We start from the raw sequence: 27,443 nt of genomic DNA, 5'->3' as shown, positions 1-27,443 counted from the left end.
AATTGCTGATAAACTGAGGATTCTCATTCCAGTGCTTTCACATTCCATAGGGAAGAACCAGCACTTCTCTCCGAAGATGTGTGACTGCATTTTCCAGCTCGGGACAAGCGAAAAAATGCAAGTCCTTGGATGCGGGCTTATGTATATTCTTTTGGCTTCTGTTGATTCGCTTCTTCTTCAACTTCTAAAAGCAAAGTTTTTTTTTATAGGAGACTTAACTACTCCACTCATGCCCACAGGTGTGCCCCATTTGTTCATCGTGAGAACTGTTTACCAAGCTGAATGTCTTCATGTCTAATTAAGGTGGCACTTAGTCTTCATGCACCTACTAGGTGCCAATTCCATGCCAAAACAATTTAGACATGAATATTAAAAGCCACAGTTTTTCTACCATGTTTACCTTTTCCTATATATTTTGTATAAATCCACTAACTACATTTCTGAGTATATCGTGATTGTAAAGAACTGAACTACTACCATCACAGCCCAATCATTCTCAATGGAAGCATTATTCTACTCCCCATGGATCCCTTTAATTTACTTTTCTAAATAAATATTAAAATGATATTTTTAGGGCCATCAAATCCTCACATCCATAACTCGAGACAATAGGTAATGTAAAAAGATATATTTAAATTAGAGATGGTGTTCAAGAAAAACTTATCACACTACCGAGAGTGCACAATGAACTAGTCATAAAGAGCAGTTCTTTACAAATTATTCACAGAATTATAGACTACCCCTATCACAAATATTGTAAACATTAAAGTGATATACAGTAATATTCAAAATTGCAAAGTATACTTATTTGTTCTCCCTTTGATGCAGTTAAAATGTCTTTATTTAGTACAGCAACAACTTTTTCTTTTGGTACTGCACAACAGCCACATGTGTGTCATCCTTTAAATAGTATTTTTTCAAGGCAGATATTAGAGGGGAGATCAAGTGTGGTTGCGCCTTTTTTGTGTTTAGCTTTTACAAGAGTAAGCATAAGAAATAGATCAAATTAATATGTTCCCGGTGTGAGAGATTGTAAAGCATTAATTTTCATGAATTGCCACTGGCCCCTACCTAGATATATTTAATCTAAAATTACGTGTGTATGAGTATCTTATCATAGGGAGTTTCGATTTACATAGAGCAGAATAATAAAGATCAGTGGTCCATGATAACATCCTTAGTAAGTAGCTCCTTGGGCATGAAGTAAGCAGAAAGGAATTTCTCACTTCACTATCAAGGAGTAACTTACGAAGGTGCTGACTCTCACCAAAAACCTAAAGTGGTCAAGTAACACACATTAAAGTGAGTGAATGGAGCAAGTGAGAATGTAACTGGTTCAGTATTTGGGAGCAAGGTAGACTACTTCCAAAGTTTGTGTAGTCTGTTACTTGTAGATAAAATAATAATAATAAACACATTTATAAAGCGCATGGCTACACTCACTAGTGTGTCCCCGCACTGGGGCATCAAAAACTCGTCAGTGATCCCATTTTCAGCCCTCCTGTCCGATTCACAAAGATTCATTTATATGTCAGATATATTCTTATACCTAGGTGTAACTCTCCACTTTTTTCCATATCTGTCTTTCCGAATGGAAATGTACACCCAGGTGTAGACAGATATCTCCACCCCCTCAAATGAGGTGTGGAGCTTCCTGTGAGTGAACTTATGAGTGTAAAGTTACTACAAGTAGTTTTACAGCTGTTGGTGGAGATCACCGCCAAAAGGGTGGGATGTTGCTGTAGGAAAGTATAGGAATATATATTAAAGTTAATTAATGCAGTTCTTTTTCAATACGTATTTTAATGGAAAATATAAATGTAAAATAATTAAAATGAACCTGGAGCTAATTAAGTAAAAACTTACAGCACATTAACGTCCCAAACTAAATGTGCATTAAAAATAAAAGATTTGAACTACATTAAGTTAATTTATAAATATAAATTTTTAAACAGAATTGAAACTATTATTTTTTAATCTTTATTATAAAATTGTAATACTTTTGTTCGAAGGTTATGTATTTAAATATTCTAAATACATATATATCTTTGAATAAAGGTAAAATGATTTATTTGTATATAAATATATATATATATATATATGTGTGTGATCAAGGCAGCAGGTTGGCGGCCGAAACGCGTTATGTGGACTGGTATTAAGATGGAATATCGACGGGAAAATATCGACTAGCATTAATATCGTAGTAAGAATATCGAAAATCAAAAATATCGCTTAAGTAAATATCGTTGTAAAAAATATCGTTTATTTAGATTGACATAAATATCGTCAAACAAAAATATCGATGAATAGAATATCGTTGACTAAAAAGTCGTTGTATATAATATCGTCAAAAAAATATAATGTGTTAGAAAAAAAAAATAATTTATTATAATGTTGTGTATAAAATTAGAAAAAATAATATTAGTAATACTAAGGTTAAAAAAATAATATTTTACAAAAGATTTGTTAATATTCTAGTAGCGGGTTATTGGTATTATAGGGGATAAGGGTGGGTAGTAATTTAAAATTTAATATAAAAAATGTAAATAAAACAACAATTTAGAAATTTAATCAGAATGCGAAATTTAAAAATAGTAAATAGATATTTACACGAAAATTTAATTTTAATGATTAATGAAAAAGTCATATTTAATTTTAGTGGCGGGTAATTGGTATAATAGGGGATAAGGGTGGGTAGTAATTTAAAAATTAAAAAAAATAACAAAATAAAAAATTGCGAAATTAGAAAAATAATCAGAATTCGAAATTTTAAATTTCAAAAATAAAATTGTCACGAAAATTTATTTGTAATCCTTAAAGAAAATATTATAATAACATTTTTGGAGCGGGTAATTGGTATTTTAGGGGATAAGGGTGGGTAGTAATTTAAAAATAAAAAAAAAAAAAAAATAAAAAAATGCGAAATATGAAAAATAATCAGAATTCGAAATTTAAAATTTCAAATTTGAAATTGTCACGAAATTTTATTTATAATCCTTAATGAAAATATTATCAATAATTTTTTGGATTGGAGTTAGAATAGTTATTTATTATGCTTTACTATCCAGCACTTTCCCTGACTTATGTTGGACTGGAGTTAGAATAGTAATTTATTATGGTTTACTATCCTGCACTTTCCCTGACTTATGTTGGACTGGAGTTAGAATAGTAATTTATTATGGTTTACTATCTAGCACTTTCCCTGACTTATGTTGGACTGGAGTTAGAATAGTCATTTATTATGGTTTACTATCCAGCACTTTCCCTGATTTATGTTAGATTGGAGTTAGAATAGTAAATTTTTTAGGATTATTATCCAGCACATTCCCTGAGTTAAGTTATGTTTGGACTTAGAATAGTAAATTATTATAGTTTATCATCCAGCACTCTCCCTGACTTATGTTGGACTGGAGTTAGAATAGTAATTTATTATGGTTTACTATCCAGCACTTTCCCTGACTTATGTTGGACTGGAGTTAGAATAGTAATTTATTATGGTTTACTATCCAGCACTTTCCCTGACTTATGTTGGACTGGAGTTAGAATAGTAATTTATTATGGTTTACTATCCAGCACTTTCCCTGACTTATGTTGGACTGGAGTTAGAATAGTAATTTATTATGGTTTACTATCCAGCACTTTCCCTGACTTATGTTGGACTGGAGTTAGAATAGTAATTTATTATGGTTTACTATCCAGCACTTTCCCTGACTTATGTTGGACTGGAGTTAGAATAGTCATTTATTATGGTTTACTATCCAGCACTTTCCCTGACTTATGTTGGACTGGAGTTAGAATAGTAATTTATTATGGTTTACTATCCAGCACTTTCCCTGACTTATGTTGGACTGGAGTTAGAATAGTAATTTATTATGGTTTACTATCCAGCACTTTCCCTGACTTATGTTGGACTGGAGTTAGAATAGTAATTTATTATGGTTTACTATCCAGCACTTTCCCTGACTTATGTTGGACTGGAGTTAGAATAGTAATTTATTATGGTTTACTATCCTGCACTTTCCCTGACTTATGTTGGACTGGAGTTAGAATAGTAATTTATTATGGTTTACTATCCAGCACTTTCCCTGACTTATGTTGGACTGGAGTTAGAATAGTAATTTATTATGGTTTACTATCCAGCACTTTCCCTGACTTATGTTGGACTGGAGTTAGAATAGTAATTTATTATGGTTTACTATCCTGCACTTTCCCTGACTTATGTTGGACTGGAGTTAGAATAGTAATTTATTATGGTTTACTATCCAGCACTTTCCCTGACTTATGTTGGACAGGAGTTAGAATAGTAATTTATTATGGTTTACTATCCAGCACTTTCCCTGACTTATGTTGGACTGGAGTTAGAATAGTAATTTATTATGGTTTACTATCCTGCACTTTCCCTGACTTATGTTGGACTGGAGTTAGAATAGTAATTTATTATGGTTTACTATCCAGCACTTTCCCTGACTTATGTTGGACTGGAGTTAGAATAGTCATTTATTATGGTTTACTATCCAGCACTTTCCCTGACTTATGTTGGACTGGAGTTAGAATAGTAATTTATTATGGTTTACTATCCAGCACTTTCCCTGACTTATGTTGGACTGGAGTTAGAATAGTAATTTATTATGGTTTACTATCCAGCACTTTCCCTGATTTATGTTAGATTGGAGTTAGAATAGTAAATTTTTTAGGATTATTATCCAGCACATTCCCTGAGTTAAGTTATGTTTGGACTTAGAATAGTAAATTATTATAGTCTATTCTTTTCATAAATATACATTAAATACATTTGTATACAATTTTTATTTTCATATGACAAGTGTAAATTAAGAAACAATATTTTTAACAAAATATTTTATTGACATTTTGATTTGGTACTACAAAGATTGTACAAATTTTTTTTTTTTAATTTCACATTATTTTTGGTAACAAATTATATAGCATTTTTAGACATAAATAATGTTTTTATCATATATAAATTGTTATATTAAATTTTAATATTTTTATTAAAATTTAATATATTACATATTTATTATGTGATTATTTTTAACATGATATGTACATAACATACATTTACATTTTGTAACATTTGAGAAAAATATTTAACAATGACATTCACTTTTCTAATAATAAACAAATAATACATTATTATTTTAAACATATTAATGTATTTATTACAATATTCATATGTTTTTTAACAATAAAAATACATTTATTAATACATATTGGGTATATTGTGCTATTTTATACAATGTATTTTTTATTGAAAGCCTATTTTGTCCTATTTTAGTTTTTATTATGGAGCCATCTTAGTTTAGGAACTTCACTTTTTTTTCTATCAACATCGTTGTTTGGGTCATTTTAGAAAACGGAAGCTCGCGGTTGGGAGCTGTTTCTTGTTGGTGAAGGTAAGTTTGTTTCTCATTACTTTTAAAGATATTTAAGTAAAGTTTAGTGATAGTTGTAGTGTGTATGTGTAGATATGTGTAGTACTTTACATAATATGTGCGAATTACGTGTTATTTAGCGACGTTATGGAGAACGTACTTTGTGAGGTAGTTCGAACAAAAGTAACGTTTACTGTCGATTAAGGGATGAATTTAGATTGTTTTTATCTTTTCTATACTATGTGTAGGCTATGCGTATTTCCTATGTTTTGAGGTTATTTTTTATTTCGATATTTTACAGGTTTTCCTTTTGGTGAGCAGATGGACTGTGACGTGTTTTTTTTAAGCAGGTACATACTTTTACATTGTTCTGCTTTTTTCGGGGTATCAACTTTTTTTACTCGTGAGGATTTATCGTTTTTTTCATGGTTTCTATTTCGAGAGGATTGCTACGGGACTATTATCAAACAGTTGTATTTTTACATTTTGTTGGGATTTTTACACATTGGATATGGATAGCTGTTGGTAACATTTCTGTGGAAATTATCACCATGGAACATATTCTACAGCAGCAGAACCGTAAGTAAAAGTGATATTTACTTTTGGGTTGCATTGTGGTATAGTGTACTATTTAGTAAAATGTAATATTATTATGTCTTGTAAAAATATATTATTGATAATTTTACATGATATAATATTAATAAATTTTACTACATAGTATCTTTTATAATGCTTTGCTCACTTTTTGGAATTTTATATTTAAAGGATTGATTTTGCTATTAGATCTAAGTATGCTAGACCTTCTATACTTGGGTACATTCTAGTTTTTTGCTGCAGATATTCGTACATGTTTAATGTTTGTTTACTTAGTTTAGGGCCAATTTTAGAAAGCGATTGTTCTATTCTGAGTTCTTGGTAGCTTTGCTCTTTTTTTATGCTTTGGATCAGTTTGTGAAGTGTTGGTTGACTTCTCCCTAAAGTGGCTTGGAAGGCATTATGCCATCCTTCAACTGCGTTATTGGTTTTAGCTTTCTGTGCTATTGTACTAGCATATACATTCCACCATGGTATTTGAAATTTAGGTTGTCTACGGTGGCCTGAACGATGTAATCTTCCAACCCAGGTATCTTCAAAGTAGTCTAAGAAGGGAGTTAGTATTTTTTCATTGGTGCGGTAGAAAGGGCTGTCAATTAATAAATTGTAGTAGTTAGCTACTTCTGTTGTTGGTACATATGCTAATGCAATCAACTTTTTTATTTGATAAGCAAAGTTACTGTTTGTAGAATATTCTATGCTTAAAGTTGATTTTTGTAAGTGCCTCCATATGCTTTGGTTGTAGTGATAATAACAACCTTGTATGGAGGTATGGGGATATATTTTAAGGATTGCTTGAATCATGGCAATTTCAAAGTCAATGATAATTCTTTGAGGATAGTAATTATCTGTTAATTCTTTGATCGTTGTTAAAATGTCAACGTAGGTAGTATTAGTTTTGTTTGGCAGCAGAGTATAAATAAGAGGGATATTTGTATCTTGGTATTCCCCATGAATGGTGTAAAGTTGATAGAAAGGTTTGGGACAAACTTTAAAAGTCCCATCCATCATCCATGTTTCACATGATTTAAGCTTTTGCAAATTATTATTTGTAGCAAAAAGTAAAATTCTTTTGTCCTGGCTGTTGTTGTCATACATTAAGAATTTATCCTCATTATGTGTAATGGTATATTCAGGATATATTTTTATATCCTGAAAACTTTCTGGTGTTGGTGGAGTTGGATCAGAAGCACGTTTAGTTTTTGCAATTAATCTCTTTAAGTTGGGAATAGAAGGTAGCTGTCCTGTCACATGTTCAGGAACTTTGCTTAATACATTTTTTAAAATGCTAGTGCTTGTTTCTTGTGATCCTGTACTAGCATCTTTCAATGTTTCTAGTGCTTCTCTCACTTCCACTTCAGTTACATTTGGTGGGTGGTTATGCTCACGTACATTTAACACATTGTTATCAACAGTTGTTGCTCTACCATAGCATGCATTAGAGTAATATTTACTACATTTCCAATGGGTCTTATTTGCTTTCACTCTTTCTTGGGTGTAGGTGTAACCCATGTAGCTCAGCATTAGTTTTCCTTTTTGCGAAGTAATGAAAGTAGCTCCAGTTGCCATGTCTAAGGTAGATCTGTGGAAATATATATATGTGTTTTTAAGAATATTGAACACAATTTATAGAGATGTGTCTAATACTAGGCTACAGTGCTAATGTATACTTACTATGTGGCTTCACTGGTAAACCTTTTATTCTTACTTCTTTTTCAGATTTGTATCCTGTTTAAGTTCTGTAGTAGTGTTAAAGAATAATAGAAAGAAATACTTTAGTGTAATAAGTTTTTCATTTTAATTTTTGCATTTTTACACATACAGTGATTATACTTACTTAATGTAGTAGAAGATGTTGGTAGTGTAGTTGTAGATAGGCAAATAATTTTGTAGAGTCTGTGGAAAAAATTATCATTGTGTTACTTGTAGTATTTGGATGATAGTAGTTAGATACATGTTTTTAAAATTTTACATTTACTTAGCCAGTTTAAAAATTTTTTATCAGCTATCTAAGTAGACATGGATAAGGTAGTTAATAAAAGTGCTTACATCTAACTGTATTGTCGTTGTTGATAAGTTCAACATGTTTAGTTGTTACTCTAAAGAACAACAGTTTTAAAAATCGGGAGTTTATGGACTTATAGTAACTTCGAAAGAAAAATGGTATTTAACTTACTTGAAGTGTAGTGTGATGTATTGTAGTTGTAGTCGTTCGTTTGTATTCTCTTCTCTCAGCAAGGTAACCGTTTTTCTCCAAGTTTGGGCCAAAAATGGTAAATTACGTTAGGTGTGTAATTGTATTTATATGAGTGAGTTAATTAATGGTAGTTTTGGATTGGTTCAATTAGTGGAAATTCAAAATCATTGGTTGAGAACGTTATTTGGCGTGGGAAAACCGTTATTTTTGTGAGACGATGTTGCTTCACTATTTGTTTGTAAAAGTATATATTAAATGTTTTAGTGATGTCAATAAAATAGCAGAAAAATTTAAGTTAAATCAAAGAATAGTGCATTTCGAGTTGTTTATAAAAAGACGATATTTTTTGTATATATTTAGAGTACATAGGTCGTCGATGTTAGTGTAGTCGATATATATGTCAAAGGTAGTGTTATTTAAAATACAGTCGATAATGTAGTAGTCGATATTTAAGTAGTCGATATTAATGTTAACGATATTAGGGTTGTCGATAAAAAAATATCGATATTTGTGTGAAATCTATGTTATGTATAGGATGACGATATTTCTGTAAGCGATGTTTTAGTGACGATATTTATTATAGACGATATTTATGTTAACGATATTTCATCATGGAACCATGTGGACTTAGTAACAAGCAAATAAATTCCTCTTATTGCATCTGTGGTCTGTGCCCGGGTGTTCTCTGCTGCCTGCAACCACTTCGGGATATATATACATATTCATTCCTTCGGCAAAACAAATGGAGACAAGGGGCTGCAACGGTGGCGGTCTAGGTCGGGCCCCTGAAGCCCAAAATAACACTTCCTTCGCTCACAACATCAAGGAACACCCAGACACTACTTGATGCTTCGTAGTGTTTATTGACTACAAAGCAGTCTTACCAATGCATTTCGGCTTTTAGACTTGATCACGGTGTGGAGACTCAACAAGTCTGTTGTTTATGTCATGATGTTGTAAATGGTCTCGTCAGCTTCCTCTCCACACTGTGATCAAGGCTAAAGGTCGAACACATTGGTGAGGCTGCGTTGTTGTAAATAAACACTACGAAGTATCAAGTAGTGTCTGTGTGTTCCTTAACATTGGGGACGGTGGAGGTGATATTTTGGGCTTCTAGAGCCAACTCTATACTATATATACATTCTTCTGGCGATAGCCAATAGGTAGTTAATTAAAGCCTTTTTTGTTTTTGCTAATAACTTTGGCGCTATTTGACGAATGTTGACGAAACTTACAAAACTAGGACACAAGTTATTTCAGTTGTCTTGAACATTTCGGGGGGATTTGTCAAGCATGGTTTGAGAAAAAGAGGGGGGTCCACATATTATTTTCCCCATACAATGTCAATTGGTATTTTGCAATATTTAGAAACGGCTACAGCTCGAACCGCTGAACAGAATTACACCAAATTTTGCAGAAATGTCGATATTGGTCTAGGGGTGGCAAACAATATTGTGGACACCAGGCCATTAATAGGGGGGAATCAGGATAGCTTTGTCCCCATGTCCCTATCTATTACTGCCAAAGAAATCACAGAGGCTATTAATCAAAGTAAGGGAGGAAAAGCTCCGGGGGCAGATGGAATACCCATCGATTTATTTAAATATAAGAATGAGTTATGGTTCCCGCTCCTTACATGTGTGCTTGAGGCCAGTTGCAATCTGGGCTTTATTGACACATGGTCAGATTCAATAATTATCCCTATTTTCAAAAAGGGCGACCAAAACAACCCTTCCTGCTATCGCCCTATATCCCTCCTGGGCTCTTTTATGAAAATAACTGGGAGAGTAATCTTGAATCGATTGCGGCAATGGGCAGAAGAAGCAGAAATTCTGTCGCAAGTCCAATATGGTTTTAGGGAAGGTCGGGGCACAGTTGAACAAGTCCTTAATTTTTCATTACTCCTAGGAAAATACACTCAGGCAAGGGAGGGGAAAATCTATGCTGTATTTGCAGACTTAAGCGCTGCCTTCGACTGTGTTATTCACAGTCATTTATGGAAGATCCTTAAGGAGTTGAAGGTGGACGAGGCCCTAATTTCCTTCCTTAGGCAGCTTTAAGTGGGAGCCAGGGCAAAAGTTAGATTTGGTACCAACGGCGAATGCACTAAGCCGTTCCATGTCCGGCGGGGTGTCAGGCAAGGATGTGTCCTCGCCCCTTTTCTTTTCAACTTATACACCAATGATCTAGAGAAAGATTTGAAGGCCGAGGTGCGCGATTCCCCCCAGGTCAAACATAATCAAATTGTTTCACTCCAGTATGCTGATGACGCTGTGGTCATGACCAGAACTCAAAGAGGGCTACAAATGGCCTTAAATACATATATGAACTTTATGGACACGAGGGGGTTGAAACTAAATGTAAAAAAGACATTTGTAATGACCTGTGGTAGACGTAGGGAAAGAGAAGATCGCCCCTACCAAAACTTTTTCCTACCTGGGTATTGTATTAGAAGAGACGGGTAGCTGGGGGCCTGCAATTAGATCCAGGTCCCTGATGTTTAAACGAGCAACATCTGCCTTGATGATATTCTAAAAAAAATGGGGAAAAGACCCGCAGATATCTAGCTGAAAATTTACCAAGCTAAGTGTATTAGCACAGCTACTTATGGGGCGGGAGTCTGGGGAATATCTGACTCAACACCCATGCAGAAGATAGAAAACGCATTTTTAAAATTTATTCTGGCTGTTCCAAAGTACACCTAATTTTAACTGTCATGCAGAGTTGGGCATTCAGTATATAAGTGACCTTATTAGCATGCAACCGCTATTGCTGTGGCATCGAGTATGGACCTCACCCGATCTTAGCCTGAACAGAGACATTGTTACTGACTGCATGAGCCTAGATCGGGCCACTAGAATCCCCTGGTTGACCTATATACGTAAGTTTGCCAATGATCTAGGGAGACCTGAGTTTTATCATACACCTGAATCACAGTGTAATATTTCCAGGAAGGACTTGAAGTTGCTATGCTGGAACCATTTGGAAACCCTAAGGGCAGGAGTAGAATTGGTTAAGAAATCTGTGACTCATCATCAAGTAACGTTAGTGACATACTCGATTCAACCTTATTTAAACTGGTGCTTAAATGGTTTCGACTTGTATTTACTGACAAGATTTAGGTTTAACATCTTTTTTCGTTCAGTAACTTTCCCAAATATGAATAACTGGGACAGGATGTTATGTAGTTGTCCGTGTGATAATATGTCAGTTCAATCTACATTGCACGTTATCTGTTTTTGTAAATTTTATGTTGATGAAAGGTTGAGGTGGATTAAACCACTTCTAAAAAAGTATGGAACATTGAGACAATGCAGGCCGGCCCTACTGTTTCTTTTATCTCTTAATGATGTATACACTGTGGCCGTAATGACAGGTTTTTTAAAAAGCGTTCTACAAAAAAAGGAAAAGCTTAAATATTCTCTAAATTTGATTGTTCTTTTTAAACATTCTTAATGTATTTACATGAATTATTGTATGTGCAAAACTGAATCTGTTGCTTTTATGATTTTATGTATTTTAAAATCGAATAAAGCTTTTTCATTCATTGGTCTAGAAAGAGACCTTTTCATCATTTTGTGAAAATCTGTTAATTAGTTTGGGATATATTTAAGAAATACATTTATAGATATCTAGGGACGCAGATCCTTTGCAAATCTGCAGGTAACCAAAACCTAATTGGAAAAAAAACCTAACCAACTCACTCACCATCCCCCCGCATGTACACCGTGGGGTTAGGTGCATGCATGGAAGTTGGCCACAGGGCCTATGCTGCAGGTGGTTGTATTAATGTACGGTAATTATATATTACTTTCCATAAAAAAAAATACATAGAAATTCCCTGAAAAAATCAAAGGTTACAGGGATGTTAAAGTTTGTTTCACATTTTACCTAGACAAACAATCGAAATTTGATAGTTATAGTTATACTTATAGTTATACTTATCTGAAGAAACTATAACTTGTGCCATTAAGTAACTTTAGGCCACGAGTCATAGTTTCTTATCATAAGTATAACTATAAGTATAACTATAACTGCAGAACTTCTATGGTTTTGTGTGGGTAAAACATGAACCTAACTATAACATCAATGTAACCGTTGGTTTTTCAGTGAATTTATATAGATATATGTAGCTTTGAAAATAAGTCTGCTGTGGAACAGATGTACCCCAAGATAAGAACTCCAAAATGGCATTGAATACCCACTGGATTGCATATGAAATACATGTAGGACCACAAGTCCCATAATGCTAGTAGCCATCCACTTGGGAGGGCTACTAGGGGCCAACACTACACAATGAGCAATTGTGACAGCTGGTCGTCATTTGCCAATAAAAATATCGGATTCCCTTTGAAAAAGGTCACAAAGACCGAAACGCATCAGGATTGAATTGCCGATGCATCCACGAGTGCGACTCCTATTCTTCTTGGCTGGAGGATTGCTGGTTCATGTTTGGCAGCGTGGTTCTGCTGCGGAGTTGCCCACCACCATAATTTAAAGGAATTCATCAGTTTAATTCTCTGCCTCAATTGTTCTTCTATGGGAGTGTGTTGCACTGCCATTGATTGGCCATGTGTGGTGCTTGACTTACTGCAATTCTGAACTGGAGTACATCTGAGCCTATTTTGACACTAATGAAGCTGTAGTAACATTAGAAGAATGTTTTATGAATTGGAAGGATCAAACTCTTTTGTGAATGCTTGTTTTGTATTAGAATGCTCCTCCCTACACACTTCATAAATCAATTTAACCACACCCATTTTGAGTAGTTGGTCCCCATCTTCCCACCACCTCTTCTGGCCCCTTCTACATTTACTACAAAATCGTATACTTATGTGTAGGGTTATCACCACCAAAGTAGGGAGGGATATCCTCACAGAAACAATAGGAGAGGCTGAGTGGAGATCTCTACCAGTAGGTTTGTGTGTTACATTTCACAGTACATAAGCAGTACTACCGGAGAACTACTTTACGTGCTACAAAATGCAGTTTGTGAATCAACCTTTTAAACTGAAGATGTGTTGCAGCATCTGGCTTTCACACCAATGGTCATCTTCTGCTTACTTTGGCTAGTGATGGATGATGAAAAGGGTACACCAATAGTGGCAGGGACCAGTACATACACAGTACATAAGCAGTACTACCTTAGAACTACTTTACGTGCTACAAAATGCAGTTTGTGAATCAACCTTTTAAACTGAAGATGTGTCGCAGCACCTGGCTGTCACACCAATGGTCATTTTCTGCTTACTTTGGCTAGTGATGGATGATGAAAAGGGTACAACAATAGTGGCAGGGACCAGTACATACAGCAGAACGGCAGAGCAGCCCTGGAAATCTAGACAAATTCCACAGAACAGGGCGAGACCCATGAAAGAAAGGGGAAGATTCCCAGAGGAGTGGTTCCTAGCACCAGTGTCGGAAGTATAAAAATGGCAAAGACATAACTATGTGTACCCAAGGTGGGCATTGGGGATGTGGAATCTACCCAACAAGGTATGGGATTTCAATTACTCTGGGATGATACTCTCTGCCCACATTCCCCAACTCAATCTTCTGTTGGACCGCTCTTGAAGGTTATCATGATATGTCTAGGGTATTGTCTAACGACACAGGTGTTCTAACAAAAGTACTCCAGAATACATTCTAATTCTTTCACATCACCCAAACAGACAGTAAATGGCTTACTGCCACTATGGATTCAGCTGGATTGTCACCATGCTGGTCACATGGTTCCCTTGTGCATTCTATAAAAGGCAAGGGGCTAGGCTAAAAGAACTCGTTATTCAGATCGGCCACATTCCTCTGACTCTAGTGACTCTACAGGTGAGTGATAACATTGAAACTGTGAAGGTGAGCATACCATATGATGTCATAGTCAAGGTCTTACATGGAAACCCCCATTAGGAATTAATCTTCTTTTGGTCCTAATCTGGGATGGGCAAGCTGTGAGGACAAAAATCCTGAACTCTTTGCACCAGCCGCCCCATCCTGCATTTTATTTTCAGTTTTTCTCTCTGTGGTCTTATTGATGTTGCACAAGTTAAGGCACTTGCATTACTCACCCTATTCCCTAACACACTTGTATTCCCTTAGCTCTGGAGCCAGCCTGTTCAAGGAATCAATACATTCATTTATACATTCCTTTGCAATACCTTCCAGCTTCTTTTTGAGTAGTTTGTGTATACAGGTCATTTTTTTTTTTACTAATGTTTTTTGTGCGGTTGCTCATGGGATGCAATGCAGTGAAATAGATGGGCTGGCTTACTAACCATTTTAAAAGCCCACGTGTGCAAAGCTAAATTGCGTTGCGTTGCGTTGCCCGAGTACCTGTGCTACCTGTAGAAGTAGATGGCCCACGGGTGGTACAGACCGAGCCGTAAATACAGCATGAACTGTACCAGATTTTATTACAAGACGAAGGCTCATATTGTGCGGTCTTTTCTTGCTTTTTATTTAATAGCTGCCAAGTTAAAACAAAACTACATTAGCCAGTAAACCTGGATAAAAAACTACAAACAATGACATCACATTAGAAGCACCAATAGCGTTGAGTAACCTAACAATTTTCTGGACTGAGAGCAACAATTCCTCTTTTCTTGCTGCTCGCAGTCAACATAAGTATTCTTTTCACGTTTGCTGGCTTCATATTGCTAGTATTTTCATGACTTAGTCCTTATTGTGGTAATTTTGCTTCAATATTCCAGTTATTGTTGTTGTTTGCTCACCGCTTCTATCATGTGTGCGCTCTCTCAACGCGCTGTTTCTTCCAGCGTGCTTACTGTTTCTCGCTTCTACCCTCAGAGCTTCTGTTTGCCTTCCTCAGACAAATCTCGCCTTCCCAGCCTTCCGCAGCATTTTCAAGCTTGTGAAAATACTTTTTTCTTCACTCCTTGCCTGGGCAACTCCCAATAACATGCCCCTCCCCTTCTCCTGGAGACACTCCCCTAGGCTCTTTTCTTCTCTGTTAACCATTTCCTTTCCATTTTGGGAAACTTAAGAGTTTATTAATTTACAATTGTTTTTCTGGGGATTATTTTGCTGCATTTTCTCAGTTTAGGAATAATTAATTAATTTTATCATTATGTCTGAAGAAGAAGACACTCAGGTGTTTAAATACAATTTGAAATTCTTTGTAAGGGAATCTGTTCAGCAGGCTGGAGTAGTTTCTATGCTGGATGTGTCAAAGAATTTAGAGGAGTCCCTTTCTAAAATGCTTTCTTAGCCCCCTCTGAAGGTCCCTCCAAGAAACGTGCAGCCACCTCTGGTGTCACTAATAAAGGCATTTCTCTGAGCACTGGTTCTCCCACCGAGCGGTTTCTTTTTCGGGGCTCCCTCTCTCTCTCCTTTATGTTATCTATTTTAAAGCCACTGATGATGGCGATGATGACGACGTGCATGACACTACTAATTTTGAAGGATATTCAGATCCTACAATTTATAGGCCGCCGGAGAAAAGGTGGAAAATGTCTCATAATGTTGGTGGTTTTTTTCACCCAGTGTCCAATGATTTAGTTTTATAATATAAGGAAGAACCCATGTTTGACCCCTCCCTTATTTACCACCCCAACTCTACTAAGTGGATTCTTTAAGAGCATGTGGCTGTTTGTGTCCTTTTACCATCGCCAGGCTTTTGATAAATCTTCATGTAACAAGTTGAAATCTAAATTTCCCCAACCTTTTTGTCTCAACAGCATTACGTCCACTCCTGTTATTGATCCCAATATGTTAATGTTTTTTACGAAGTACGGAAAAGACCCAAAGAAAGGTCTTGACAGAGGCTGGTCCAATTGTCAAGATCGGATTTTGGATTTGGTTGGTCCTCTGACCAGAATTTTGGATTTAGCTGAAGAGGCAAAGATGGAAGGCACACACATGGATCCTGACACCATATCTAACTCGGCTTAGTGGGCTATATGTATTTTGGGCAATTCCCATATTTCACAAGAAAGGAGGAAAAGCCTGCTACTCAAAATAGATCAAAAGCTTAGTAGCTTGGCTACTGAAGAGGAAGGTCCTTTGGCTAATGGCCTTTTATTGGGATATTCTTTTTTTCAAAGAACTGGGAAATTATGTCTTCACTTTCGCTACGATGGATAAGGCCCAGCTTTCTCTCAAGAAGATATTTTCTTCCCGGGTTTTCTCCCAGGGCCAGCAAAGGTTGGAGACGCTTAGCCGGCCTTTATCTCACAAGGGTCAATCGCTCAACAGAGACCCCTTCGGCCAGCAGTCCTAGGTGGACGTCTACTCTGGCTACAAACCCCAGTTATATCCCCGTCCATCCAAAGGGGTTTTGCTCCAGGGGATAACAGAACAAAGGAGAACAATTCTCAGGTAAGACTTTCCAATTCTTGCCTACCTCCTGTACGAGGCAAATTAGCTCTTTGTTTAAATGCATGGTTTTCTCAGACTACAGATCACTGGTTAATTCAAACCGTTCAAGGTTATCAAATAGAACTCTATCAACCTCCACTGCAGTCGTATGTTCCTCATTCTCATCTTTTTTCACAGGGCCAGTCACTGTTAATTCAAGACAAAATCTATTCTCTTCTACCCAAACATGCAATTGAAAAAACAGATCTTGATCCCTCAGGATTTCTCAGCACCCTTTTTCTGGTGCAGAAGTAAAATACAACTTTTTGCCGTGTGGTAAGTCTAAAAGTTTTTAACATTTCGTTGTGTACCACCATTTCAAGATGGAAACCATTCTCCTTTTCTGCGATATCTTACTTCAGGACGATTGGTTAGCCAGATTGGACCACAAGACACTTACCTGTCAGTTCTGATACATCCTTCTCACAGAAAATGTCTTCATTTCCAATGGGGAATTTCCTTATTCCGCTTCAAATCCCTTCCTTTCAGCCTTTCTTCAGCTCCTTGGTGTTTCTCCAAGATTCTCAAACCTGTTGAAGCTTTTCTCAGAACACAAAGAATCAGACTGATCGTCCACCTCAATGGCTTTCTTGTAATGGCTCAGGACAAGAATGTGTTAATTTCTCATTTACAATTTTTACCAAGGCCTTCTTCTTCGTTTAGGATTTCTAAACAATGTTCAGAAGTCTGCTCTGGTTCCTTCTCATCAGATGGAGTTTCTAGGTTTCCTGATAGACATCTCTCGGTTTATTCTGCAACTTCCTCAACACAAGGTCGCCCTCATCAAAAAAGAAATCCATCACTTCTCTTACACATTTTTTCTGTCAGATTGTTGGCCCATTTGGTGGGCCTTCTAGCCTCCACGATTCAGTTGATTTTTCCAGGTTCTTTTCACAATTTGGCCCATTAGAGATTAAAGATCCAACATCTACGCAGGGGTCTCACTTTTTTGGACCCGGTTTCTTTAGATCCAGAGTCCAAAGAAGAATTCCTTTCATGGCTGATTCACTTAGACACCTGGAACAGGAGGACAATGTTCTCTGCCACCCCAGATCTTGTCTTAGAAACCGATGCAAGACTCTTCTCTATGCCTTTTCTCCCTTCCTATTGATTACGCAAGTCCTGGCGCAGGCTCCAGGCGGTTCTGATCACCCCCTTTTTGGCAAGCCAAACCTTGGTTTCCAACTCTGTTGGCACGGTCCTCGTATACCTCCCTCACTTCCCTAATCTGTTGCTCAACCCTCAGGGACTTCAACACAACATGATTCTAGGGTGCTGTCTATTTCTTATAGCTTGAATGATTTCAGGTCTTCCTGGAGAACCCCAGGAATTTCAGAAGAAGCTATCCACTTCATTCTGCAATTTTAGGCCCCTGGCACTTCACAACTCTACAAATGGGCCTAGTTGGCCTGGTGTAGCTGGTGTCTGGACAGGGATTCAGATCCTGTATGAGCAGATGGTACGCTATGCCTCTCTTGCATATCAAGGAAAAGCTTATCGCATGATCAATACTTGCAGGATAGGCATTTCTGCTGAACACCTTAGAGTGGATGGAAAACCCATTGGTGAACATCGTTTGATATGTCCATCTGATAAAGGGAGTACATTATGTTTATCCTCCAATACCCAAATACAATAAATTGTGGGATGTTAATTTGCTGTTAAATATGTTTGTCTCATGGCACGATAATATGTACCTTTCTCTTAAACAAATATATGCAAAATTGACAATGCTTTTGTGTTTAATTTCCTTGAAACATGTTTCCGATGTTAAAGCTTTAGATGTATTCTCATTCCATTACTCTCCTCTTAATGTTTCTTTTCAGGTTTCAGGTTTACAGGCATAAAAAAGATGAGTTTATCTACGATTTATTATACTTTTTTCCCATCTCAACCAAAATTGTGTGTTGAAAATTGTTTAAAATCCTATGTTTCACCAACCGCAGATTTGAGATCTTACTCTGCTACCCAGTTGCTTATTTCTTTCCAGAAACCCCATAAGCATGACTCTTCTCCCACTTAGCCTGCTGGGTAAACTGGATTATGTCCTTGCCTGGTATTGATGTTGATTCCTTTGGCGAACATTTGCCCAGAGGGGCTATGGTCGCTAGGGGGTTTTTGGGCAGGTGCAAGTTTGCATGGCATTCTCAAATCTGCAGACTGGTCAAACGTTAAAACTTTTAGAACCCTTTACTGTAAACCTATTTCCATGTGTCTGATTCTGTTATTTCAGTGCTTTGAACAAGCAAATTATGAGCTCTGGTCTTGTAATAAAATTAAGATTGTCCCAGCCTTGGTGTCTGTTATAAGTGCAATGTATTCTGTTTATCTATGCTTTGCTTTCATCACGAGTCGCATGTAACCACAAGACTCGTAAAGGGTGTTTTCCTTTGTTTGTTGTCTACATTCTTGATCGTGGTCGCTCCGTTGCAGAGAACCTTATCAACGCCACAGAATCCAATATCTGCAGCTGGATGGCTCAAGTCGTGGGTGCATTATTTCCTTGAATAAACCCTGGAAATGTCTCCCACATTTGCTGCATCTTTATTTAATAAATAGGTGACGATTGGGAACTTCCTCCACACCCACACCCACTGCCACCATCCAGCCTCCGGCTCCTCCATTTCCTGGCGTCATGCTGCCATATTGAAAATTCAGGAAATTCACGTATTTAACTCGTCTATTGCATGTTTGCACAACAGCAATAGACACGCTTTTAAAACCACTTTGCGTAATAATTGCTTGTTCCTTTTCACAGCGACAGGCATGCTTTGCTTGTCACTTACCCATCGCTTTCTCAGAGTCACAGGCAAATTTATGTGCACATTCAAGTTAATTACTATTCATCTCAGTGATTGACACGTTTTGCCTACCATTGTATTTTTGTATATTCCATAGGTATTTTACGGTTGTTTTAATATTGTCATTCCTCACATATTTACAAGATATTACTATTCAGTGTGTTAAGAGGTCTTCGGGGATCGGGACTCATGCCATGACGAGGATACAGACATGCTGCCGCTTCATGTACAGGGTGTGAGCGGCTCCTTTAAGCAGAACTGCGAAGGACAAGCGGAGGAGTGCCCAGAGACAACGTAATCGAGACCCGTCCTATCACGGGGAGAGCCGGCCTTAAAACGGAAGACGCTGCGTATGGAGAGGCGGTTGTGGAGATTCCAGCGCGGAAACCAGAGAACATGTGGAAGATGTCAGAAGCAAGCCGCCAACCTGTGGGAGGACCTGAAGAGCCCACGGAGGTACCGACCAAAGCCAATAGAACACCAATAGACGCCAAATACACCGCGAGACGCCCTGCCACTCTCCAGAAGGAGCATGGCTGGAGCAGGTACGTCACCGTATACGGGGGATTGTGTTGCCACAAGGAGGGAGCGTGTAAAGTTTTTGAGGGTGGTCACCGTTTGTTTTTTCACTGTCATTCACTCGGTGGTGGAGCTCGGTGCGTCCCTCACAGCCCCGTCCCTACTACAGCCATATAGAAGGTTCCCCACTGATTCGTGACTCTCTTTTCTTGTATGCACCGCTTGTCAACCGGAGGGAAAAGGAAACCTGAAGTACTCCATGTGGAAACTCAACACGAGAAGAGAACACCAAGAAAGGAACCCCAAGACTGTTTACCGTATTGCAGACTTCTTTATTTGTTTGGCACAATAAAATATAAAAGCATTACTATCCAGTAGTCCTGTCATATTCTTTGAAGAGGGCAAGGTCAGGGAATATTGCCCACCCCAGGGATCACTCGATACAAATTGCTATAACTTGTTGTAGTAATTAAGCTAAAGCAACATAGTCACTCTTCATGGCTTCAGCTGAACAATTTCAGACACCAGCTCCTTTTCTCCAAACTCCAGGTAAACCTGTACTGAAATGGCGACATTGGTTGAAAGGATTTAAAAACCAACTTGATTGCGAGTGACGCCGTGGAATACTCACTACCTCGTAAAGTTGCTATCTTATATGGTTGTCTTGGTATTGCTGCAAAACACATTTTTGAAAATCTTCCCATATTCCCTGCACCCACTGGTAGTTCTGGTGACAATTGGGTCACATATCAGGAGGCTCTTGCAAGCCTTAATAAACAATATTAGAAAAATCACCATTTGTTATACATGTGGGTCAAATAATCATATTGGCAATTTTCCTAACTATCCCGCTTCTGGCAAAAGATGTTCATCTTGCAAAAAGATAAGACATTTTCAAGCTGTATGCAGAAATGGCAGAAAGTTTACTAGAGTCAACAACATTGAATTCAAAGAAAACATGGTGATGAATCCTGCTGTGATCGACTTAATAATGTCTTATTATCTATTGAATGTGATTCAATTGATGTTTTTAAAGTTAAGGGACCGTGGTGTGAATTACTAGTTGGCACAGTTCTTCTTCAAGTCAAAGCCGATTCAGGTTCTCCGATCACCATTCTCTCAGATAACAGTTTCATGCACACAGGCATGGACATGTTTCTCTTATCAAATCAGACACCTATCCCAAGGCTTATGGAGAGAAAGACTTTCATTCCAAAATTGAGTGTTTGACTAGACACACTTACACTAAAGTTTACGTGGCTACCAAGGGGAGAAATATAGTACGTCGGTTATGTTTAGCCAAAATGGGCTTCTCGAACCAGGTTCAGATCAACCAGTCACCTTAGGAGACATTCCACATGATTATTACAGTGACCAGGAATACAAGCATACTGGTGTTGCCGATCTCTCTGTCTCTAAGGATAATATTGAAAACGTACTCACTCAGTTCCCCAGTGTTTTTCAGAACAAGGTTGGCAACGTACTAGGCTTCAAACATGAAATACGTCTCAAAGCTAATGCACAACCCATTGTTCACAAGGTACAATCCTTACCCTTGAGTGCAAGAGATGAGTTAAAGAAGTTCCTTAAAAACCTATGTGACTAGTGAATTATTACACCTTGCAACTCCTCTGAATGGGGTTCTCCCATAGTTTTGGTACACAAAAAAAGTGGTATGGTTCGGCTATATGCCGACTTGCGCTCCCTTAATAACAACATAATTTTAGATTGTCACCCCTTACCCAAAATTCATGATCTCTTAGCCAATAGAGGTGGAGCAAAGTATTTTTCCTTGTTAGACCTTAAATCTGCTTGTCACCAGATTCCCCCCTCTTTCAAATTCCCAAGAGTTAACTTATTTCGTAACACCGTTTGGTGCTTACAAATATTTGAGACTGCCATTTGGACTAGCATCTGCGGCTAGCGTTTTTCAGAAACTCATGGATACCCTGCTCAAAGACATTCCTGGCGTACAAGTGTACCAGGACGATATCCTAGTGTTTGCAAGCAATATCACAAAACATCACAAAGTTCTTTTCAAAGTGTTAGGCGTACTAGAAAAGGCTGGAATGACCCTCAGGCATGATAAATGCAAATTTGCAGTACAAGAGTTAAATTACTTAGGAAACACATTATCACTTGATGGCATAAAACCAAAATTTTCCCTCATAAAAGCCATTAGGGATGCCAAATCCCCCAAAGACCGATATTCCTTACGTTAATTTCTAGGATTGGCAGAATATTATGCCAAATTTGTGCAAGGGAATGCACAAATTGTGGAACCTTTACGGGCTCTTTTAAGAAAGGGTACAAAATTTGTATGGTCAGATAAGCTTCAGTCACTTTTTGTACAAGTAAAAAAACTAATTGAAAACTCACCCACTTTACACCCTTACTTGGATGGTTTCAATGTTTCATTAGTGTTGATGTCAGTATTTCTGGTTTGGGTGCCGTCTTCAGTCAATGGGTAGCAGGTAAAGAACACGCTGTTGCCTTTGCATCAAGAGCACTTCTGCCTGCCGAGACTAAATACAGTACTATTGAACGCGAAGCCTTAGCTTGCGTCGGGCCATTCACAAGTTCAAAACCTACATTTGGGGTCGAGAATTTGAGATATAAACAGACCACAAGCCACTTATGCACATGCTCTCTAAAGGTACTTCCAATGATCCCTCTGCCAGATTAGTCCGCTTACTGTCAAAACTCAATGAGTTACATTTTGTCATAAAACATATTCCTGGTGGGAAATTTTCAGGGCGGACTGTTTATATCAAGAATGTCGTTAATGAAACACCTGAAATTGATGATGATGTTGAGTGTATTGTTGCTGTTGTTTATGCCATTGCTGAATGCTCTCCAATTTCTGAACATGAATGGAGTATAGCTTATCTTAATGATGTAAGTCTTTTAAAGGTCAAGAATTTTATTGTAAACAAATGGCCAGAACGCAGTTTTATCTCAAGATTTAAGGGCTTCTGCCAATGTATCTGATGAACTTTCCTTAGTCAATGACATGATTTTACGAAATAATTTGTTTGTTCCACCTGAGTCCTTGCGCAATTCAATTATTCATTCAGCACATCAAGGTCACTTGGGTGTTACCAAGGCTTGCCAGTGCATCAAACTATTCTATTGGTGGCCCTCTTTAGACTCACAAGTCAGAAAAATGATTGAAAATTGTACAGAATGTCTATTATCTGACAAACATTGAAAAACTCTTTCCACCCGACTACATCCTGTTCCTCTTCCAGAGAACGCATGGGATAAAGTGGTGTAGACTTTTCAGGCCCCTATGATGTCTTACCAAGCGAAAATAGGTATTTGATCTTACTAGTTGACTACTACACTGAGTGGCTTTACTGTAGTTTCTGAAACGGAGCATCAACAGATAATGCCATCAATTTTTTGAAAAGCATAATTGATGTTGAAGGTTTCCCCAAAGTCATTGTGACTGACAACGGAACGCATTTTGTTTCACAAAAACTGTGCTCCTTCCTTAAAATAAATAACATTGCCCACAATAAGGTTGCATTGTATGCACCATCCTCCATTGGTTTGGTAGAAAGAGGCAATTGAATCATTAAGGAAGGAATTCAAACTGCAATCTCCACCAGACAGGATAATTTGCCTTTCGTACACGACAAGGTGTGGACATAGAACACTACGCCACGCTCTTTTACCGGCATTGCGCCATTTACTCTTTTCAGAAAAAGAAGAGCTCACTCACATTTCAATCCCACCTGGTTGCTTGAGAGAAATAAGCAAAATTCCAATGACACCCTTGATTCTACATTACTACAAGAACAGGTTAAGGCCAAACAATTGTCTACGAAAGTACAATTTGATGCTGAGAAACATTCCATTGATCAACAACTTAAAACATGGTTATTCCTTGATCAACATAAGTAATGGGGCGCCCTGTAATGTTTTTATGCACTCAGCCCAGCGCCGGGACACTCTATTGAGTAGCTGTGCGCTTTATAAAAACTAAATAAGATATGATAACCTTTGCAAAAAGGAGACTGTGTTCTTATTAAGAACGGCAGAAAAGTTGCCAAGGGAATGTCGAAATCTTTTGCACCAACTTTGGTAATACAAGTGAGCAAGTGTTCTGCTCTTCTTGATAACAAAGGATGGTGGAACAAGAGGGGTCTTGCTAAAGTATCTTCCCCTCAGGCTGATGTCTTGAGCAAATACTTTGATATAGAAAATGATCATTGCGATTGGTTTGACTTACCTCAGGTAAAAGAGTCTAGTCACAATTTAAAATTGAGTATGTTCCAGGCAAAAGTAATGTTTTAGCGGATTTGTTATCTCGCATGCCATCTGAATTACAAGATTGTGAAATTAATGAATGGGATTAATTACAAGTGGCTTTAATTCATGATGATATCCAATTTTGTATTGAAAAAGAAAAATGGACTGAAGAGTATCTGAAGGAAAACAATTTGGTTTCACTCATTTCTTTTATTCGGAATGGTTGGCCAGAAAAATCTAAAGTAATCCCTGATATTAAGGCCTTTTGGGAAGTTAAAAATAACTTTCTGTAGTAGATGATACTGTTTTCAGAGGTGATAATGCTATTCCTCCCTCATCCTTAAGAAATCCCATCCTCTTCGCCAATTGTAAAGTCAGGACGCTGGTAATTTAAGTAATAATAGGTTTATTACAGGAACACAGGAGCAAGGTAGGACGCAGCCTACACAGGTCTTCTCCCACAGCAACTGCCCTTCAACATCCAGCATAGAATGTTGCAGAGCAAGAGCAGAGAGACAGAAGCTTGAAAGAAAACAATTCCATAGAACAACAATACATGTGATCAAGACACAACACACAACTTTACTCCTGCACCAATTGCAACACAGTCAAATCATTTACAAGCTGTGGATAACAATGTGTCATCTGAAACATGCCTTAAAAGGTCAACATGTCTTAAACTTCTTTTAGGTTACGAGATTTTGCTTTAGTGTAATAACATTATTGCATTTATTTTTTGTTGCATCAATGTTTCCTTGTAACTTTCTTTTATTTCTTCCTAAGGGGGAAGATGTTGTAAGTGCAAGGTATTCTGTTTATCTATGCTTTGCTTTCATCACGAGTCGCGCGTAACCACGAGACTCGTAAAGGTAATGTTTTCCTTTGTTTGTTGCCTACATTCTCGATCGTGGCTGCTCCGTTGCAGAGAATCTTAGCAACGCTACTGTTTGTGTCGCATTCTCTGCAGCTGGATGACTCCGGACGTGGGTGCATTATTTCCTTGAATGAATCCTGGAAACTTCTCCCACGCTTCCTGCATCTTTATTTAACAGTGTCTGAAGGGCTAGATTTTATTAAAGACATGGAGGCGAGTATTATCCCACCACTTATCATTAACCTGCCCTGGTCTGTTTTTCTACAGTTCGGGTGCTATCCTCTGGTGCTTCCATCTCTACCTAATCCTTCTGGATTCTCTTCGACAATGGAACTCAATAGACCTCCTCATTGATCCTTTCTTCCTGTTCAAAGGATATTTCCTTGTCTGATGTTGGCCTGTCTTATGGATTTATTGACTGTTCTGATTTCTTTTAGTTTAGTGTTGTTGTTTCTTTCCATGCCTCATTTTGACTAACTCTCTTCAAGAAAAGAGGAATTGTTCCTCTCAGTCAAGATATTATTAGGTTACTCGACGTGCTATTGGTGCTTCTATTGTGATTTTGGTATCCAAAGGAAGGAGTAGGGGGCTGTTACTGCTCTCGCCGGAGCAGAAGGTCCACACACGACGTGCCCAAATAATACGTATATACAAAGGTTGTCGTGTTGTTCCTCATGAAAGAGAGAAATACAGATACAGTCTATAGTGCAAGTGGATTAGAACAGGGTAGCCTGATGGTCACCCTGGGAATCCATTTTGTTGGATTTAATGCCCTCACACACCCTTTCAGGTGTCATGCTTCATCATTTGGGCCTGCTCCTCGTTGGGTCGGCGGTGCAATACCCAACGGGCAACACCTCATAGAGGGGCTCTTTAGAGGAGATCTTTTTCCAACTGCCGTATGGATGAAGTGCGGGTATGGGGCCAGAATTCAGGGTAGACGTAATTTTGTAAATTAAAATAAAGCTAGTGGTACCGGAAATGCTTTATTCAGAAGTGCCACTGCTTTAGTTAAAAACGATTTCCTAGAGGAGAGTAGTGGAAAGTGATGTTTCCCGCTCTCATCTGGAATTTATTGCAGTCCGGTCAACATGTTTCTCGCTACTCTAAAGTTTGTTGAGCGATTCTTCAGGACCAGGAGGACTAGTTAGCAAGTATCTAGAAATGTATGTAACTGTCTACACTGTTACCACGGAGTATGGTGTATGTAAGCTCGTTTGGCTACCACACTAGTGGGTGAAGGGAAGAACAATAATATATTACCCTTCTTCAGGTTGTGATTGTTAATACCTGTTGGAGGAAAAGGGGAGAGCATATCACAAACAATTTGTAAAACATTGCATCAATGACTGTAATACTTGTGTGTTCCGCATGCCGATGTGAGTCATGCGTGTCATAACCTTATTACACAAGTGTGTCAAGCACTCTCAAAAGTGGGAGTTCAGTAGGAGTGACATGTGAAGGTAAAGACCTTGTATTTAAAAGTGAATACCCAATTGGTATTCATCGCACGCAGTTATTCACAACTCACCTAAAGTTAAAAACAATCATACAACGACAGTGTCCAGCGGGTAAAGCTTCAGGGAGATCTTCCACCACAATGCTATATAGAGGAAGAAATCTCAATGGTAATTCTATTGTGGTGTCATTATTTGTAGTTTTTTTACCAGGTTTTCTGGGTAATGTCGTTTTTTTTAATTGCCTGCTATTTAATAGATAGCAAGAAAAGACAGCATAATACTCACCTTCAAGACTTTAATACAATCTAGCCTTTTTGACAAGGCTAGGACAATCTTAATTTCCATACAATCTTTGGTGGAGTGAAGGTTTTCAACTCTTCCAACCGGTGAAGCTTCTGTCCACCACTTGCACTGAGATTACAGACTCCGCCACATTGGGATGTGCATCATTTCAAGCCCCATTTAATTTCACAAGCCCAGAAGGTGGAAACCATCTCTGAAATGTATATCTCATTATTTGAAGATCTGTTCTAAAAAGTAGTTTCTATTAACTTGATTGATACATTGTGATCTACTCTGGTTTTTGGGATGCACTATTTAAACTGAACAATCGCCAAAACTGTTCCTTTTATTTTATGATCCAATCTATACAATCATATTGCAAACCAAGACAATATGTGCACCCGCCTGCTAGTTCTGTCTGAATTAATCACTTTTTAAATTTTTTGTCAAACAAATAATTTTTTCATTTTTGACAATTATTTACATTTTAAGATCCCAACACATTAAGACATACAATTATATCAATGACAATATATCCCATCAAACATCACAAGCACTCTCATTCAGCTTTCATCATCTCAATCAATTACTTAAGCAAAACTCTTACACATTCACACATTCAGAAAACCAAATAATTTTTTTCTAATTACAATACTATTCAACTTTGAACATTTGAAAAAACTATTGATAAAAACC

The 27,443-nt window shown here is 37.5% G+C and overlaps 1 protein-coding gene and 1 pseudogene across 1 annotated transcript; one reads left to right on the top strand and one right to left on the bottom strand.

Moving 5' to 3' along the window:
- Positions 1-5,254: 5,254 nt before the first annotated feature.
- On the bottom strand, positions 5,255-8,383 carry LOC147672907 (uncharacterized). The gene is made up of 4 exons (XM_086947929.1): positions 8,161-8,383; positions 7,822-7,880; positions 7,659-7,723; positions 5,255-7,566 (listed from the first exon to the last, which is right to left on the bottom strand). The coding sequence occupies exon 4, from the start codon at positions 7,551-7,553 to the stop codon at positions 6,150-6,152; it is 1,404 nt and encodes a 467-aa protein (XP_086804055.1). The 5' UTR covers positions 7,554-7,566; positions 7,659-7,723; positions 7,822-7,880; positions 8,161-8,383; the 3' UTR covers positions 5,255-6,149.
- Positions 8,384-15,906: 7,523 nt separating this feature from the next.
- LOC147672906 (uncharacterized) lies at positions 15,907-16,519 on the top strand (annotated as a pseudogene).
- Positions 16,520-27,443: the final 10,924 nt, after the last annotated feature.

Source organism: Lissotriton vulgaris, unplaced genomic scaffold (genome assembly GCF_964263255.1).
Source record: "Lissotriton vulgaris unplaced genomic scaffold, aLisVul1.2 SCAFFOLD_2391, whole genome shotgun sequence".
NCBI classification, from domain to species: Eukaryota; Metazoa; Chordata; class Amphibia; order Caudata; family Salamandridae; genus Lissotriton; species Lissotriton vulgaris.
Note: the sequence above shows the minus strand (reverse complement) of the source record. Positions and strands in the feature narration are given on the sequence as shown.

Excerpts from the sequence above, each read along its gene's own strand:
- LOC147672907 (XM_086947929.1), bottom strand. The coding sequence starts at position 7,553 with ATGGCAACTGGAGCTACTTTCATTACTTCGCAAAAAGGAAAACTAATG.